Here is a 19,698-nt window from a genome sequence, read left to right as displayed (position 1 = left end):
AGCTGCGCATGTAATAATTATCACATTGCACGTGGAATTACTGAACGCACCGCTGTCGCAGGCCTAGTACACCACTACATCCGTGAAGATTTATCAAGTGGAAAACCTCCACATTTTGCCCGGCTATCAGAGGTCAATTTAACGCTTTGGTAATCTGATCAAAATGCGAACACTGACACAAGAAAAATTGAGAGGATTCACATGAATGTAAAAATGTGTTTGTTCGTTTGTTTTTGCTTACGTCTTTTGGATCTTGTGAGAGGGGCTGTTCAAAAGACGTCCAAGTCGCATGAACTTTGGACTTTTGTGGACAAGGAGGATTGGCTGTTTGGGTGTGGACGCACTTCTTCTTCCTGCTTAATTATCTTGTACACCTGGAACTTGTAGTAATCAGACTGATCCAAGTCGGGAGGCCCACGCCCAAGACCGGACTAGGCTGACACCATATCGGTAAGAATGGCGCCCGGAACTTTGAGCTAAGCTTGAGTTTCCGGTCTTGAACAAGAGAGAGCAGCTAGGAAGGGCTAGTCGAAGCTCAGCGCTCTGCCCCTCTGGTAGATGGCGCAGGAATCCTCTGCTCTGTCTGTTGGAAAATCTATAGGCCTAGAAATGGCCTCTTTTCCCACAGCGAACTCCACGCTGATAACTCTTACGTCGCTTTGAGACTCCATCAGTAAGCTAAATCCAACATGGCGTCCTCTTCGACCGCGGGCTAAAGACATCTATCGCAGACCATCATCTGTCAATAATTCTGTCGCCAATACGTCCATTTTCTTTTCGAGTCGCTAGCTTTAATTAATTCGACTCATTTATGAAAAACCATTTGATTCACTGATTGGTTCCTAACATCGAATCGGATTCGAGCTAAACCGAATCAGATTCAATTTCAAAATGCCTCATAACGTTGTACGGTAGCGATAACGGGTTTTCTGCATCAATGATTCTGTAACACGGGATCAGCGATAGGTCCGTTGTCAGAATCGTATATCCTGCTCCATATCCTGCAGGAGCATTATCCCGGAACCATAAGGGGATGGAGATCAGGGAAAATGTTAGAATGATGGGGATGGAGAAAATGTTAGAATTTACCGCCTCCAATGCACTCCGAGCGCATGCGTACGTGTATACATTTCATTCGTTGAACAATGCACTTTCATGCGAATGATCGTAGGTTAAAAAGGGGCATCATATCGTAAAACTATGGTGGCTGATAAGGGCCATAGCGAAAAATTCCTGGTATGCAAATGAGTGGAAATGGCCCGCCAAAACGGATTTTTAAAGAAAATTGAACGTTTTGTTCCTTTTTTTGGCGTTCTAGCGTTCTGGCATACCAGGAATTTTACGCTATGGCCCCAATCAGCCACCATATAAAACTGACAATCTTCCTGGCATAGCGCGATTAGTGACATAAATATACGCAAGTATAGAATCATGGCGGAATTCTGCGATATCCGACTCGCTCGAATAATCGTACTTGGAATATCATTTATGCTGATGTTTACTGCATTTCAAACATGTTGTATGATCGAGGTATTTAAATCGAAATTTATACAAGTAAAAATGAACTTTCTAGATGCGAGGGCTTGGTGTAACTATTTCAATAAGTTCTGGATCTCTGGGGTATCTACTTTTGTGGTTTTTTTCGGAGTCTTATTCGTCATATGGCGAGTTTTATTTGCCCACCAGGTAGTTTGACGGTTGTGAGCTCACCGATAGTCTTCATTCTATCTCAGCTGTGGGTTTAGATTAGGTTTCATTTTGCAGCAAACGGTTATCGAAGGTGCAATAAACGAACCAAACAGTACATTCACTGGAAATGGATATACAAGGTTTGTTCATATCAAACCAACAAGAGACTTGTCTTTTAAATTGCTATAATAATGAGAATAGTTTTCTGAACCTTGTTTGACGTTTCATTTTGTATTTCAGCTTGGCAATACTCTATATCGCGTTTGCTGTAACGAACTGGGTGGCTCCGTCAATTATAAGTGTCTTAGGCCTTAAAATATCATTGATCGTATCTGGCGTTATTTACGCGTGGGTATTCTAATTTGATTAATTAAAAAGCTTGTTATTGTGAAGCACATTTGAAATTACCGTTCTTTATTTCGCAATACTTTCAGCTTGTTCATAGCTTCATTTTTGAAACCAATGACCTGGGCATTATACACAATGTCAGTCCTTCTTGGATCTAGCGCTGCAGGTTTGTTTATATGACCATGCTTAATCAGGTGACCCTGATAACCATCTGTCGCATATATACTCGTTTATACATGGGCCAAGTCATATGATAGGCTAATTTAGGTCTGCTTACTAATATGTCATTCATTTCCTTTATTAAAAAAGACCTTGAAAATATACCGATCACCGCTTAATTTGTTGGCCGATATTATTTGTAAATTAGACCCAAATAAGCTTTTCATGACTAGATGCATAGATGAATAAGAATAACACGTGGTCGGTTAGAAACTATATATTTTCTTATTTCAGTTTTATGGACGGCACAAGGAAGTTACTTGACAATAAATTCTGATTCAGCTACAATACCGATAACAAGTGGTATTTTCTGGGCATTGTTCCAGACAAGGTGGGTGCTGTGATATTGGAACTTCTAAGAATTCGGTTTCGAGAGCGTAACCAGACAAGATAACCAGAAATTCATTGATACTAGAACCATGAATTTTTAGTACAACCTTTATGGTTACAAATTCGTAACTGCATTGACTCTGTTCGATGGCTATGAAGAGCAAACCATCGTTCGGTGAAAATAAAGAATTGCATTACGTTCTCTCTCTTTTTCAGCATGTTATTTGGAAACCTTTACGTCTATTTTACTTTCAAAGGCAACATAACGGTAGATGCCGAATCTAGGACTACGTTATTTTCAGTATTTACAGCACTGTGCGTGGCGGGCGTTTTGACTATCACGATATTGTTTTGTTTGAAGGATCGGAAAGAGAAAGTTGAATCTGCTCAATCCAAAGACCAAATCAATTCAGTGTATGACTTCCTACAATGTATAATTCTTTTTAAAAAGACGATAGATTTTCGATAAATAAGGTGCTTTTTCGTTCCACAGCGAGCAAGACGACCGCAGTCCAGGCCCACTACAAGCCCTCAGTGAGTTCAAATCATTCATTCACTTTAGAATGCCGGCGAAATGCATTTGTTTCTTGCTTTTTCTTATTCGTCTATTACAGAAAGATCATTTCAGTTATTCCTCACAGGACGCATGATGCTGCTTAGTATTACATTTGGATTTACAGGTATGAATGTACTTATGTACTAGCATTTATATTCATTTTCTTTCGGAGATGTCTAATATAGAGCATACAGCATACAACATCGGATAGCAAAGTATGTTGTTATATTACATATGTAGAAAGTTCAGGTAACCGAAAAAAATCTACAAAAAGCTATAGCGACATGAATCTCATTTTCTAATGAGAACAAACGAACATTTTCGGAATCGTATCCTCCATCAGAACTGTCCCTCTTACAGAACGATCAACCATTCTTGATTTCCTGTTTCGATACTCCAGGTCTTACAGTCACATTCTTGGGTGGTGTTTACGGTACAAGTGTCGGCCATTCGCAGCATTTTGAAGCCGATGCTAAAGGTCTGATCGGAATTTGTGGAATGTTCATCGGAGTTGGTGAAATTCTTGGTATTTATCAAACTAATCACCGGTATCCAATTAAATGAAAATGAGTATTCATTCGAGCTGGTGAAATTATCGGTAATCATGATGTAAATCATCTTCAACGCTTTTGAAATGAACATTTTTCTACCTGTAATCGCCAGGTGGTGCTCTATTTGGTTTATGCGGTAAATGGATGAGACGATTTGGCAGAGATCCGATCATACTGTTTGGATTTCTCGTAAATATAACAACGTATTATCTGATATTTTTGAATCTTCCACAAATGTCTCCCATCGAGGAGACACACGGTGCCGTTTATGTGCATTTCGGGTGAGTATTCAATTTCTCAAGCACTCTCTTAAACGTTTTATCATCTATATTTCATATGTTTATGTACATACATTGAAAAATGCATTTCCAAACCGTTGACGGAAAAGGACAGCGCGAGTGTCGTTACTGTCTTGTAGATTCTATAATTGGAGGAACAATCTTTATCAAAGGTTGAAACGGATTTTATTTTTCAGATACTATTCAAAGTATCTGGCGGTAATCTGCGGATTTCTAGCGGGTTTGGGCGACAGTAGTTTTAATACGCAGGTATATCAAGACAGTATCAAGATTACATCGAGCACTTACGCGGGGCGGGGGTCTTATCGAAAACGACAAATTAGAATATTAAGCAACATTTAATGAAATTAACCGTAACATAAACGCATTCTAATCACTTGATTTGGTATTTTTTTCAGGTTTATTCCATTCTCGGGTCATTATATCCTGATGACAGTGCTCCAGCATTTGCACTTCTCAAATTCGTTCAGGTAACGTTCGCCCTACCCAAACATTCACTTATTTCTTTCGACCCAGTTTCCAATTCATCAAAATTAACAAAATTTTCTGACTGCAATAGAAATACCCGAATATCTTTTAACGTTTTCGTTATTTTCTGATCGCCGCAACATACGAATCAGGTTATTAACAATGAAGACGAGAAATAGGATAAAATACAAAATTCATAAAAACTATAATAAACAGCGGTTATAAAATATGAATAAACACAACAAATAAGAAATTAAACAATGGACAAATATTTACACATGCATATTCTCGAAGGCCTAGGAGACAAATTTTGGTTTATTTGGGGGAACTCGTAATACATGTTCTTTATTATTATCATTCTTTATTTACGATAATATTACATTAGACAATTACAGATAATATTATGGTATTATAATGTAACATAAGTCGAATAATATGTAATTTTGAATTTTTTTGGAATTGGCTTCGTTCTCATGATAGGGATGTTGTTTTCTAACTTCCAAAGGTCTTTTCAAGTTCAAGCGATAAACTGAAATATAAAAAGATAAACAGAAGATGGGCAATATTTGTAGCACGTAAACAATACGAATGTCATCTATAGCCGTCTTAGACATTTCTTTTTGTCTAGTCTTTGTTCGCTGCCGTTGGATTTTTCTACAGTACAGTCCTAGAGCTTCAATTCCAGCTGTTGATTTTGGTCATAGGAACAACTTCAGCAACTCTGTCATTTTTTGCGGTCGAATGGTCAACTATCAAGACTATTCGCAGTGAGTATGAAAAATGGAATTGTCAAAAAAAATGAAATTGTTAACATCGTAGTCTTTATATTCATTTTTCTAATCAATTCGAGGTATATTCGTACATCCCGTCAAGTAATTCGTTCAAACTGCGCATTAAAACAGTTGTATATAAGTATGCCACCGTAATGACGCGCAAGTATACGTACGTGTGAAATGTTTATGTTTTTGTAAACTCATTATGTTAAATGACAATAATGAGTAATATTATCAATGATAATAGATGGCAAATGATAGTTAATCGGTTGTGCATCCAAAGCTTCAATTGGAATAAACCTGAGTTCGGAAAAAGCAGCACCTTGTTCTACTTGAATTTGTAGCTGTAACTGAAATGGTAAATTTACATCCTAGATAAAAAATCAGTTTTTGAAAAATTGCAGATAAGCCGCCGCAGAGTGAAATGCTAATGTCTGCTGTCGATATTGGACAAGCAACCGAACAAACGGAGGTGTGAAGACTCCCCCGTCACAAGCTTCAGTTCATGATTGCAGTGTTTTAAGTTTTTAGTATGAGACTTATTTATAGATTTTGTAATATAAGTAATTTGAAAAATATAGATAGTTTTGCAATTTTGTACAGACGTCTTTTATGGTCAGCCCTTTAGTGGAGAAGTTGTTGGTTAAAATCTTCGAGGGATCCAGATATGATGATGTCTTCCGTTCCCCCAAGAGGTTCCTATCTATGGCAGTTCTGACGAAGAAAGTTCCTTGGTATTGCGGGGTTCGACCTGGCGGGTCTTCGTAACATCTGGAGTGTTCTCGTACAGACCGGTGACTTCTGCTGATGTAGTCGGTGTAGATGGTCGCACTAACCGTCTTCCTGATATTCAATTTCAATCAAGGTATCAACGTATATTTCTAAAATGATATATACTGCAACTTTTTTCTATCTTTCAAGCAATACAAAATGATATGGTGAAAATCAAAACGCCCGCATCGCTGAGTACTGTGAATACTGAAAATAACATAGTCCTAGTTTCAATAAACATATCAATGGTTTTGCAAAGTCATCGACGAATAGGATAAGTACCTCTAGCGATAGTTCTTCCGGTTATTGAGGGAAATGTAAAGAATGAATGAGCCATAATCATCATGAAGAGTAAACGATCGAAAATATGAAAATTAAGGAAATACTTTATGTTGTTTATTTTGAAAAAAACACCACAATATAAAGAACCAGTAGTTGGAAGGTATAACACAATCATTCATAATGAAAAGCGGAATAAAGATTTAAAATCATGTATTTGTACAAATCATCAATAACCTCGTTTTGTTTTCAAAAAGTTGTTTATTTTTTCTAGATAATGTAAATATTTGTATAATACAACATTTTCCCTCCACATGCCATGGAAATGGTAGAAGAGTAATAAATTATATGTTTGTAGTTTTTTTTCAAAATAAGCAAGTTAATTGATGGCAGACACGACCTAACAAAAATATCTTCTAAAATAGAACTTCGCGTCGAAAAGATTACCTAGAAATCTTTTGTGTTATAAGCATTAAACTCTGCAATTTAACTTGAAGCATGTGGATTTTTCATCACATCTTGGTTTGTTCGGTTTCTTGTCCTTTGGTCACACTGACGGCAGCGAACTGCATTTCGTTCGATGGCTTATCTGCAAAATAACGGTTAAGGTTTGAAGTTCACGTAAAAGAAGGTGTGGCTTTTTCCAATTACCATTAAACCACGTGCGTATTGCAATCAAAGCATTGGATGCGCAACCAAATATTATGTTTCTATATTCATCAGATTCATTTTTTGTTGATTACTCAATTATTCAATATTTTTATTTTCACCATTCTTTATGTATTCTAGCCCAAACATATGGTAACGGACCAACTAGTTGTCATTGATACAGTTTACTAAGTATTAATAGAAAATCATATGCCGCTTGCTTCGATTCTTCCAAGGCAGATTTAGAAGACAGGTCTGTGAAATGATGCTACCATCTTTATAATTCTATGAATATGTATATCTTATTCGCACACAATTCCACACGTTCTTTCGACGGATTCAGTTGAATACGTTTTAATACAAATGTTCTATCACGCAGTTTGAAGGGAACAAAGATGTATGAATGTTCATACAACCATTTATAAAGCAATGTCAATACAAAGGCTTGTTTTTACAAATTCATTTTCTTCGACAATCCCTTTTATTCAAACTCACCGCTAATTTTCTTTATCGTTGACCACTCGACCGCGATGAATGACAGAGTTGCTGTAGTCGTTCCTATGACCAAAATCAACAGCTGGAATTGAAGTTCTAGGACTGTGCTGTAGAAAAATCCGACGGCAGCGAACAAAGACTAGACAAGAAAGAAATGTCTAAACAACTATATACGAACGAAAAATGCTTTGTTCAAGCTTCATATTGCCCATCTACTCCTAACTTTTAATATTTCAGTCTACCGCTTACACGTGAAGGTCAATATGACATCATGTGCATAACTTCTGCAGTTATTAACTCAAGTCGGAAAACACACCGGTTTCGGTGATCAGAAAATAAGGAAAACGTTGGGATTTATTGCAGGAATTTGATTTGAGATGAAAAATATTTTGTTAATTTCCTTGACCGAGACCGAGGTTAAAACAAGGAAATTTTCTACTTAGGAAAGGGTGAACGTTACCTGGACAAATTTATACAGTGCAAATGCAGGAGCACTGTCATCAGGATATAGTGACCCGAGAATGGAATAAACCTGAGAAAATACAAAATCAAAGATGTTCTGGTTAAATCGATGGTTATATCATATTGGGTAATTACGTAATTCCCTTCTATTTCTTCTATGATGATGTAGATTTCGTATTTTAGGATGATTGATATCAATAACTGATAACAGTTCGTAATGATAATCTATAACCCGGTATATAAATATAATCATTGCACTTTACATTACGATGCAATAAGAATATATAGATAGGTCTAAAAAAGATATCATTAAAAAGTTATACAAGTTAAAAGCGAATGCAATTTCATTCAAGCATCACGAATCAGATCGTCAGGATTTATTTGTTTTAGAAGCCTACCTGCGTATTAAAACTACTGTCACCCAAACCCACTAGAAATCCGCAGATTATCGCCAAATGCTTTGAATAGTATCTGAAAATAAATTACGTTTCAAGATTTGATAAAGATTGTCATGCAATCGACAAGACAGTAACGATACTCGCGCTGCCCTTTTTGTCAACGGTTTGGAGACACATATTTGAATCAACAATCGGTGGGACACAACAATTCATGTGTACCGGTATATAAAATGTTCTTGGCATTAGTAGTGCTTTATCAAAATTTTAGTATTAATAAGCATGTACTTACCCGAAATCCACGTACACAGCACCGTGGGTATCTTCGATGGGAGACATTTGTGGAAGATTCAAAAATATCAGATAATACGTTGTTATATTTACGAGAAATCCAAACAGTATGATCGGATCTCTACCAGATCGTCTCATCCATTTACCGCATAAACCAAATAGAGCACCGCCTGGTGATTACAGATAGAAAAAATATTCATTTCAAAAGCGTTGAAGATTATTTGCATTATGATTACCGATATTTGATAATATTTATCTATGTTCATTAATCGGATACCGGTGATTAGCTCGAGATGGAAATAGAGTGAGGTTTTTGTAACTGCAGTTGACATTACGGCTTATCACAATTCAACTATTAAACTTACAACCATTCTTTTTTAAAATGACATTAAAAAGCGGATATTATCCAGAATCGTGGAGCCATGAATTTATTGTCCCGATACATAAAAGTGGCCCCGGCCCCGTTGCCCATAGTTACAGAGGCGTTACCATTCTCTATGTATTCTAGCCCAAACATATGGTAACGGACCAACTAGTTGTCATTGATACAGTAAGTACTAAGATACTAAGTAATAATAGAATATCATATGCCGCTTGCTTCGATTCTTCCAAGGCAGATTTAGAAGACAGGTCTGTGAAATGATGCTACCATCTTTATAAATCTATGAATATGTATATGTTATTCGTGAAAAGTTTATTGACTGTCAATAAAAGCTTAAAAAAGGTAAAATATAAATATACGTGTACCAAGGATTTCACCGATTCCAATGAATATTCCACAAATTCCAATCAGGCCTTTAGCATCGGTACCAAACCGTTTCGAATGACCGACGCATGTTCCATAAACACCACTGAAGAATGTGACCGTAAGGCCTGAAATATCGAAATAGAAAATCAAGAATTGCTGATAGTTCTGGGGGACAGTTATCTCGAAAATCTTCTTTCATTCTCGTTAGAAAATACGATTGAATATAAATGCTTATTAGTAGCCTACATTCATACCTGTAAATCCAAATGTAATACTAAGCAGCAACATACGGCCTGTTAGGAATAACTGAAATGATTTTTCTGTAAATAAACAAATAAGAGAAAGTAAATAATTGATGCCGTTGGCAGCATTCGAGAGGGAATAAATGATGTGAACTCACTGAAGGCTTGTACTGGCCCTGGACTGCGGTCGTCTTGCTCGCTGTGGAACGAACATAGAATATCATTTATCAAAAACCTATTTTCTTTTTTAAATTAATCATACATTAAAGGACATCATACACTGAATTGATTGGGTCTTCCGATTGTGCAGATTTGACGTTCTGTTTTCTATCTTTCAAACTAAATAGTATGGCGAAAGTCAAAACGCCCACCACGCAGAGTGCAGTAAATACTGAAAATAACGTAGTCCTACTTTCGGCATCCACTGTTATATTGCCTTTGAAAGTAAAATAGACGTACAGGTTGCCGAACAACATACTGGAAAAATAGAAAACTCATTCAAAATCTTTATTTACCGAGCTGTTCTTCAGTTTCAACCTCCGACCATAGCGAAGGAGAGTCACATGAATATTTGTTCTTCATAACCATAGAGTCAAGGCCGTTATGAATTTGTAACCGTATGGGCTATATCCGATGATAATATTTCAATCTGTGAAATGGTTTTACTCTCGAAACCGTAGAAGTTTGAACTTTAGACAGCCCACCTGGTTTGGAACAATGCCCAAAAAATGCCACTTGTTATTGGAATTGTAGCAGAATCAGAATTGATTGTCAAGTAACTTCCTTGTGCCGTCCATAAAACTGAAAATGATTATAAAAAAGCCTATATAGGTTTAATATACAGATGTATATCAGGGTCACCAGATTAAGCGTCCACAAACCTGCAGCGCCAGGTCCAAGAAGGACTGACATGGTGTATAGTGCCCACGTCATTGGTTTCAAAAATGAAGCTATGAACAATCTGAAAGAATTGCAAAATGAATAAAAGTAATTTCAAATGTGTTTCACCCTTCAATCCTCTAAATCAAACTAGAATACCCACGCGTAAATAACGCCGGATACAATCAATGATATCTTGAGGCCTAAGACACTTATAATTGACGGAGCCGCCCAGTTTGTTACAGCAAACGAGGCATAAAGTATTGCCAAGCTGAAATACAAAAGGAAACGTATTATGTCGAAGACACGTTTCAGAAAACTATTCCCTATATAGAAAAATTCAAAAGATAAGTCTTTTTGTTGGTTCTATATAAACAAACCTTGTATATCCATTTCCAGTAAATGTACTGTTTGGTTCTTTTATTGCTCCTTCGATTACCGTTTGCTACAAAATGAAACCTAATCTCAACAACAACTGTGATACAATCTCAACAACAACTGTGATACACTGAACCGGTGAGCCCACAACCGTCAGACTTCCCGGTGGGTAACTAAAGTATCAAATCAAACTCGCTAAATGAGCCCGAAAACCGGTCCAAGAAGAAGAAACCTCTCTTAGTCTGCAGTCAAGATAAACTGTCTCCAACTAGAACTAGGGCACTTTATGTATCAAACCTGCAAATCTGTAGATCTGGAACTAATCCCACGCCTTTGAAGAATGCCCCCCCCCCCCCGAGTTACGTTAATTAAGCTCCCAATTGCGGATTTTGATTAAGGATCAGAATAGCCCACAACTGTTGAAATGAATCAAGTCTGTGGTCCAGAGGCAAATGCCATAAACGTTGAACTAGATCCAGAACTTACTGAAATTAACCTATTACCAAATTAAACCAAGCCCAGCACATCTAAAGAATTCAGTCTTTCATTTGGACATATATTTCAATTTAGGTACCTCAATCATACAGCATGTTAGAAATGCTGTAAAGATCAACATGAATGATATTCCAAGAACGATAATTCGAGCGAGTCGGATGTCACAGAATTCCGCCATGACTTTGCCTGTCGCTATTAGCGGCATGCCAAGGACGGGTTTGTCAGTTTTATAATTTATGATGGCGCACCGACTAGTAATTTGCGGGAAAGTTCGTTGTTAAACGAATAAAGCGCTTCTACTACACGTTTTGGTAATATATTTCCTATATACAAGCCTCTGTTTGGGTGTACGTACGGTCGGGACATTAAAAAAAATGAGAAAGAATTTCGTTTTTCGAAAAAGAAATCCTGCTTTTGAATGCTTCTTAATTTTCTTTGTTTTTAATTTTTCATTGTTTTCTTTTTTCTATTCCCAAGGATGCAGGTCGACCCGAGATCCGGAATGCGTTAACTATGTACCTTTCAGTGCTTTCAATATTCGGTCAAGAAAACACTGCGGATTCGGAATTGATCTAGCATAATGCAATTAATATTTCCTTCTCAATGTCACTCTTTCCTTCGTGAAATCCTTTTGCAAATGCAATCATTGTTGAATTATTATGATGATGATATAACACGTAAAAGCTATCTGCACAGCGGAGATAACGGGTTTTCTGCATTAATGATGCTATTACTCGCTTTAAATCCAAAGAGAAAAATTGCGTATACAATCATAAGAACCATTTCAACAAGACTCTAAATGCAGAACGGCACCATGCAAGTACGGTTATGAAAATATATAAAATGAAAGCAATGGTACATGTTTAATTGAAAGCGTGAGCTCATTTTTGTTTCGAAAGCCTCCAATATAAAAAGATGGATCTTTTGACCATCCGCGGAAACGCAGTCAGAAATAGTACGGTCAGCCCAAAAAACTGCAGAAGCAAATAAATGAATTTAAAACCGATGAAGATATAATTTATTTCTTATCCAAATTTCTGGCAGTTTGGTATACAGTGGAATGGCAAAGGGTGTCGTGCCCAGAATGCCAATTGTCGCAACGGTCAAGAAATCTACGAAAACCATACACAGCAAACGAAAAAGAAATTCGAAACGGATAGAGAAAAAACGCTGAAAATACAATGCAAAGCACCTTAAGACTGGTCGTAGTGCGGTAAATAGAGCACCTGATCCGTCGAAAAAAGAGTCAATTATCATTCCTAAAACTGAAGCTAGCCGATATACCCGCAGATACATTCTACAACAAAAAATATGGTCCCAGCGTTCTAGGGGGTGATCGTTCATTCCTTGGACTCAAAGCGGCAGAAAAGAGCGCTGTTGTCACATTTCATATACCATCGTCCCACTGATTGTCCTGCCGCTGTGACTCTCAAACTGCTAAATAATGACATTTTCGAGAATTGATTTATTCCCTTAGAAGAAAAAAGTTATCGGTTCATGATTGTTAAGTCGCTTAAAACGAGTTGTCTTGTCTTTTTTGATTATTTAATCTTAAAAAAGGAGTTGTCTTGTCATTTTTTTATTATTTGATCTTAAAAAAAAAATTGCCTCTGTTGTGTATTAGATCGGTAGTGTCCTTTATGAACCCACCACAGGAAAACCCTGTTAGCCTAACCGTGGTTAGTGGCTTATCCGTGGTTAGGCTAACCTGGGGCGGCGCAGGAATCGTCTCGTCTTAGTCTCACATTCTAGATGTTTGCAGGACTTTATGTTTGTGTTTTTGCATTCGCATTGTATAGTATTGATCCTCCCGCTTTAAAAAGAAAATTTCCTTCCGAAATTTCAAAACCAGAAAAATAAAGCGAGTTTTGTTTTTGTTTTGAAAATACAAATCTTATCTAGTAAATTGATGATACACACGAGCTAACAAAAATATCTTCTCTATTAAAGAACGATTTTACGTCATTTTTAGATTAAGTCGAAAACTATATGAAAATTGTTTGTATTATAAACATAAAACACTGCAATTTTAACTTGAAGCTAATGACGGGTATTTCTTCACATCTTTGTTTGTTCGGTTTCTTGTCCTTTAGTCACACTGACGACAGCCACTTGCATTTCATTCGGTGGCTTATCTGCAAATTTTCAAAATATCATTTAGTATGTTTGGGGTCCAAGAAAAGGAAGGTGCGGCTTTTCAACAATGGCGACCTCGAGGACCGCCACAAAATGGCGTCTAGTAACTGGAAACTTCTTTTTGGAACCTGCGTATTGCAATTGAAGCATCGGATGTACAACTAAATTTTGCGATTCTACATGTCCCATTAATTACTATACGTAAAGAACTGCCTGTATCATCCACATTTCTTAATGAAATGTTTTGATTTTCCACCAAATGATAGAATGTAACGGTACTTTTTGATTATTTTCGTGGTTTTCTATGGTAATATGCTTAGTGATTTCCTAGCAATTGATTACATTGTTGTAGTGATTTTGTGTAATTCTGATTTAGAACAGATCACTGTTAAATCATTTCTATATCTCTGAAACAAAAAGCCTAGATGGTATGCTGGTTTTAGGAAACCAAATCTTTCTATCAGTAGATATCAGATGTTCCATAGATTTTGGGGTTAAGAATCCCTATTTGATTGCCAAGTCATCAAGTGAGCTGTCTGTTGTCTACGAGGTGAGATCTTTCGATTTGTCATGCAGAGGTCATCCGGTGGGCCTATAATCGGCCTATACTTTTTTGACTAAAAAGGAAATGCTGACTATGAATGGAGCCGGCTATCATAAGATGCCGATTCAGTACTCTATTACAAAACTTCGTCTAGAGGAAGTCTCAATCCAGTGTGGTTCCAACAGGATGGTGCGCAATGTCTTGCAGCACGCAAAACAATTGATGTTCTGCATAGGCATTTCGGTGACAGAATCACAGCGCTGCAAACTGTAAACGACTGGGCCCCATACTCGCCTGACCTAAATCCACTGGACTTGTGGGGCTAGCTGAAGGACACAGTGTGCCAAAACAAACCAGAAACTATTGATGATTTCAAGAGAAACATCTGCAATAACACAGATGATTGGCGACGTACTGAGAAATTTCAACAATAGACTGAATCAAGTGATAAAATTGAAAGGTTCTCCCATCTAGCATATTTTGTAAACTAATTGGATTATAGTAAAGTAATTTTTTGTGGTGAAAAGTATTATTGTAGTCCATCTCTCCTGAAGATTTGGCTGATTTATCTCAAACGGTTTGAAAATGACAGGCAGTTCTTTATGTATAGTAATTAATGGGACACCCTGTATATCTTTCAATTCAATTTTTGTTAATTACTCAATAACTCAATATTTTTCTTTTCGCGAAATGATATACTGAAAATATACCAAATCTCGCACGTACGTGCGAAGTTGAATACATTTTCGACGAATGTTTTATTTAACACGAAGTTTGAACGGATCAAATGAGCGGGGAATGAGCTCGAATCACTAAGAGCCATACGAATACAACTACTTCAGTTCATTACTTTCGACAATCCCTTCCCAGAACTTATATTCACACTCACCGCTAATTTTCTTGATCGTTGACCATTCGACCACGAAAAATGACAGAGTTGCTGTAGTCGTTCCTATGACCATAATCAACAGCTGGAATTGAAGCTCTAGGACTGTACTGTAGAAAAATCCAACGGCAGTGAACAAAGACTAGACAAAAAAAGAAAATCAAAACAGCTATAGATGAAAAATGCATTGTTCATATGCGTCATATTACCCATCATCTGTCTAACTTTTAATTTTTCAGGATTTCATTGGAGATAAAGAACTTGTTAATTTCCATCGGAAATCGGTAAGTATATATTTAGGAACAAAGGTGAACGTTACCTGAAAAAATTTATAAAGTGCAAATGCAGGAGCACTGTCATCAGGATATAGTGACCCGAGAATGGAATAAACCTGAAAAATACCAAATTAAGTGATTGGGCAGCGTTATGTTGTGGGGTAAATTTCATGGTTTTATCCCATTGGGTAAAAATACGTAGTACTTCCATATCTCTTACGAGATATTTTAGGATAATGAAGATAGATACAGTTCATAATGATGGTTTTTACATTGATATACAAATATAATCATTGTATTTTACGTTGCGACGTAATCAAAATATATACAGACATACAGATAGGCATAACGATGCAAAGATTCAAATGTTATGTAAGTTAGATTGATTCATTCTTAAATGCTCAATGAACTGATGGTAGAAGATATTTTTTCACGCTCGAGTATCGAAGGATCATGAAATGTGTTTGCCTTTTATCAGGAATTTATTTGTTTTATATACCTGTGTATTAAAACTACTGTCGCCCAAACCCACTAGAAATCCACAGATTACCGCCAGATGCTTTGAATAGTATCTGAAATAAATTCCGTCTCAAGATTTGATAAAGATTGTTTTTCCCAATCATACAATTAACAACTACAAAACAGAAACGATAGATATTCCAGCTGCGCTGTTTGTCAACGGCTTGGAAATACGTACGATCAGTCGGACACAATTCAAGTCAAATATATTCATATAAAATGTTCCTGAAAATTTGAATATGAGCATGGCGTACTCACCCAAAATCCACATACACGGCGCCGTAGGTATCCTCAATTGGGGACATTTGTGGAAGATTCAAAAATATCAGATAATACGTCGTTATATTTACGAGAAAACCAAACAGTATGATCGGATCTCTACCAAATCGTTTCATCCATTTACCGCATATGCCAAAAAGAGTGCCACCTGATTAACACAGATAGAAAAATATAGAAATACGTTTATTGCGAGTTCCTTATTATTGAAGATCACTTAGAAAATATTACCGAGAATTTCACCAGCTCCGATGAATATTCCACAAATTCCGATCAGACCTTTAGCATCGGTACCAAACCGTTTCGAATGACCGACGCATGTTCCATAAACACCACTGAAGAATGTGAGCGAAAGACCTGAATATCGAAATTGAAAATCAAGGATGGATTTGCAGCGATAACTTTTCTTGGCAATAGGGATTGCGCATTTGCGTAGGGGCAGTTAAGGTAAAATATGTCCAAAACGCCGTTACTGATTTGAAGCTTACCGATCGTGATTCAGATTCTAATGAAGGCAACATTGGTTAGCCGAAACTTGTTAACAATATTTTTGTATATATGTAAAATATAACGTGAAAAATCCAAAGTGTTTGCCTCTTGGCATATGGTTTACAGAATGTATGACATCTTCCTATTCATAGAAATGTGATCAGCGCGAAAAGACTATCCTAATAAGTTTATTCATACCCGTAAATCCAAATGTAATACTGAGCAGCAGCATACGTCCTGTTATGAATAACTGAAATGATTTTTCTGTAAATAAACGAATAAGAAAAAGCAAGAAATAGATGCAGTTCGACAGTATGTATTCGAAAGTGAATGGTTCAACTCACTGAGGGCTTGTACTGGGCCTGGACTGCGGTCGTCTTGTTTGCTGTGGAAGGAAAAAAGTCATTTGGAAAAAAAAATCCGGGGAATGATACGTTATGTGTAAAGGGTGTACCATAGGAAATTTCACTTAGTTTGTTATCAACTTAGTTATATGTACTTTGATTAATTTGGTCTAGAATGAAGCCAGTGGATGTTCACTGCTGTGAAATGGTTAAGGTTTTGGGTTTCTATTATCTTAAAATAGGGATTGACCCTGTTATTCATTTGATTGATAGATTTCGTTTGATTTTTTTTTGAGTTGGTTTCCCTTACAAACCCACCACACCGGCCTGGAGCGAAACAGAGGGTTTGATTTTGATATCGGAAATCGAAGAACAGATATACTTGTGTGATCGGCGGTCGAATTTTTTGTTTAAATCGAAGTACAAAATTGAGACACTCGGTTGCAGTTCATTAAAACAATTTTGGGATTAACGTATGAATTGTTTCAATCGGCAACTCTTTTCATAATTCAAGTGCTATAGTTGGAATAATTGAAATAAATGACCAAATTGACACTTTGTCGATCACCACTTCTAGGTCCTAATTGATGCATCAGTGATTTTCCACGAAAGTTTTTCAGTATGAAGTAAACATCCTATGGCTTCATTATAGAAGAAATTGATTGAAGTACATAACTCTGTGTATTAGAATTAACTAGAACTAATCAAACCTGAGTGACATTTTTTACGGGACAGCCTGTACATACGTAGATCAGAGACATACACTGAATTGATTGGCTTTTCCGATTGTGCAGATTCGACGTTCTCTTTCCGATCCTTCAAACAAAACAATATCGTGAAAGTCAAAACGCCCGCCGCGCAAACTGCTGTAAATACTGAAAATAACGTAGTCCTGGTTTCGGCATCCACCGTTATATTGCCTTTGAAAGTAAAATAGACGTACAGGTTTCCGAACAACATGCTGAAAAATAGAGACATTTTCATTGTAAGTGTATTTTCTCAATTTCCGGACCATTTCAGTTCATTACTCTCCAGCCACAGCGAGAAAGGAGTCCAGTGATGGATTTCCTTCAATCGCTATTGAAAACGTTCGAGAGTGAAGAATTTGTACAGTTTTCACGATAAATTATTCATGATATTATTATTATGATAATGCTTCAATTTCTGATTTCTTCAATTTTCACGTTTTTAAACAGGAATTCGATTCCGAAACAAATAAAACGTCCCACAGTACCTGCTCTGGAACAATGCCCAGAAAATGCCACTTGTTATCGGTATTGTAACTGAATCAGAATTTATTGTCAAGTAACTTCCTTGTGCCGTCCATAAAACTGAAATGAATTAAAAACATATAGTTTAACCCCGATACCGTGTTCGTTATTCCACGGTATTTTTGCTTCAGAGATACATCACAAAATTTTGCGCATCGGCTAGTCGAATGATAGGCTTAATCATATAGTTCAAGGAAATCGTGGCTGTCCAGATTATACATATTGTTTTCACACGCTGAAGATATTCAACACAGAAACACTACTGACCTGCTCCAGCAGATCCCACAAGGACTGACATGGTGTATAGTGCCCAGGTCATTGGTTTCAAAAATGAAGCTATGAACAAGCTGAAAGAATAACGGAACAAAAATCGGTAATTTCAAATGTGTTTCACTTCAATCCTCTAAATCAAATAAGAATACCCACGCGTAAATAACGCCAGATGCGATCAATGATATCTTGAGGCCTAAGACACTTATGATTGACGGAGCCGCCCAATTTGTTACAGCAAACGCGACATAGAGTATTGCCAAGCTGGAATACAAAATGAAACGCAACATGTTAAAGACAAGTTCCAGAAAACTATTCCTGACATCAAGATTGAAGAAGGCAGGTCAATTGTTGGTTAAATGAACAAACGTTAAAACCACACCTGACGATGATTTTTAGGGTCGTGTATTTTATATTTTATATTTTTTGATTAAATGAATTCTCGATTTTAAAATTCTTTTAATTTGTCTATAGTGGGTTTTTATCTTATTGGACAAACCTTGTATATCCGTTTCCAGTGAATGTACTGTTTGGTTCGTTAATTGCACCTTCGATAACCGTTTGCTGCAAAATGAAACTTTATCTCAACCCACAACTGATATAGAATGACTATAACCTGGTGGGTAACTCAAATGTAAAAAAGTCATTAAGACAAATCAAATTCCCGGAAACTGGTCCACAAAGTAGAAAACCCTTTAAGTCCTGTCGAGATTAACCCCTACTACTAAAACTAGGGTCACAAAATCAAACCTGCAAATCTGTATATCTGAAACTAAACCCGCACCTGTGAACAAAGCCCCGACTTACATGATTTCAGCCTCCAACTGCGGAACTTGATCACGGATCAAAAGAGCCCAAAAACAGTTACCGTTGAAACGAATCAAGTCAGACCCGATAGAGGAATCGAGTAAGTGAAACATCTGTGGCTCAGAGGCAACACCCAAATAGAACAATAAATCTCCAGAAGAAAACCAAACCAATTTAAAATCTATGAATACCTCAATCATACAACATGTTTGAAACGCAGTAAAGATCAACGTGAATGATAGTCCAAGAACGATAATTCGAGCCAGTCGGATATCGCAGAATTCCGCCATAATTCTATATGTCGCTATTAACTACAAGTCAAGTTAAGCTATGGTCAGTTCTAATGATAAGGTGTCCCCTTTTAATTAACCGAATACAAACTCATTGGCATGAAAGTTCATATTTGTTCAACGAATACGTACATGTATATTAGACATACGTATAACCTTATACTGCAATTTACGTGTTTTGGCAATCTGGGATAATTTATTTTGATAGTAATAATGATAATTTATTTTCTTACATAGCGCACTCCTACAAAGTGTTATCAGTGCGCTTTACATCA

At 36.8% G+C, this 19,698-nt stretch overlaps 3 protein-coding genes across 5 annotated transcripts; 1 reads left to right on the top strand and 2 right to left on the bottom strand.

The window, feature by feature from the left end:
- Positions 1 to 1,438: 1,438 nt before the first annotated feature.
- LOC141903113 (UNC93-like protein MFSD11) lies at positions 1,439 to 7,423 on the top strand. 2 transcript variants are annotated; one of them, XM_074791081.1, is made up of 14 exons: positions 1,439 to 1,530; positions 1,765 to 1,829; positions 1,930 to 2,037; positions 2,124 to 2,203; positions 2,491 to 2,587; positions 2,803 to 3,000; positions 3,080 to 3,120; positions 3,201 to 3,266; positions 3,543 to 3,668; positions 3,806 to 3,974; positions 4,169 to 4,241; positions 4,391 to 4,462; positions 5,089 to 5,227; positions 7,073 to 7,423. In XM_074791081.1, exons 1-14 carry the CDS (start codon positions 1,489 to 1,491, stop codon positions 7,108 to 7,110), a joined length of 1,314 nt encoding a protein of 437 aa, XP_074647182.1. In that variant the 5' UTR covers positions 1,439 to 1,488; the 3' UTR covers positions 7,111 to 7,423. The 2 variants fall into 2 exon arrangements, with proteins under 2 accessions (XP_074647182.1, XP_074647183.1); XM_074791082.1 differs by lacking the exon at positions 7,073 to 7,423 and adding an exon at positions 5,311 to 5,502.
- LOC141903112 (UNC93-like protein MFSD11) lies at positions 6,480 to 11,469 on the bottom strand. 2 transcript variants are annotated; one of them, XM_074791079.1, is made up of 14 exons: positions 11,396 to 11,469; positions 10,824 to 10,888; positions 10,607 to 10,714; positions 10,446 to 10,525; positions 10,269 to 10,365; positions 9,844 to 10,041; positions 9,723 to 9,763; positions 9,577 to 9,642; positions 9,322 to 9,447; positions 8,576 to 8,744; positions 8,287 to 8,359; positions 7,887 to 7,958; positions 7,427 to 7,565; positions 6,480 to 6,872 (listed from the first exon to the last, which is right to left on the bottom strand). In XM_074791079.1, exons 1-14 carry the CDS (start codon positions 11,435 to 11,437, stop codon positions 6,796 to 6,798), a joined length of 1,353 nt encoding a protein of 450 aa, XP_074647180.1. In that variant the 5' UTR covers positions 11,438 to 11,469; the 3' UTR covers positions 6,480 to 6,795. The 2 variants fall into 2 exon arrangements, with proteins under 2 accessions (XP_074647180.1, XP_074647181.1); XM_074791080.1 differs by lacking the exon at positions 10,607 to 10,714.
- A 1,905-nt stretch (positions 11,470 to 13,374) lies between these two features.
- Positions 13,375 to 19,423, bottom strand: LOC141904275 (UNC93-like protein MFSD11). The gene is given in 14 exon segments (XM_074792855.1): positions 13,375 to 13,451; positions 14,886 to 15,024; positions 15,202 to 15,273; positions 15,657 to 15,716; positions 15,931 to 16,103; positions 16,184 to 16,309; positions 16,640 to 16,705; positions 16,786 to 16,826; positions 17,549 to 17,746; positions 18,020 to 18,116; positions 18,324 to 18,403; positions 18,483 to 18,590; positions 18,826 to 18,890; positions 19,325 to 19,423. Coding segments are annotated over 14 exon segments (1,401 nt in total).
- Positions 19,424 to 19,698: the final 275 nt, after the last annotated feature.

The sequence above is a fragment of the Tubulanus polymorphus genome, chromosome 4, assembly GCF_964204645.1.
Source record: "Tubulanus polymorphus chromosome 4, tnTubPoly1.2, whole genome shotgun sequence".
Lineage (NCBI taxonomy): Eukaryota > Metazoa > Nemertea > Palaeonemertea > Tubulaniformes > Tubulanidae > Tubulanus > Tubulanus polymorphus.
Note: the sequence above shows the minus strand (reverse complement) of the source record. Positions and strands in the feature narration are given on the sequence as shown.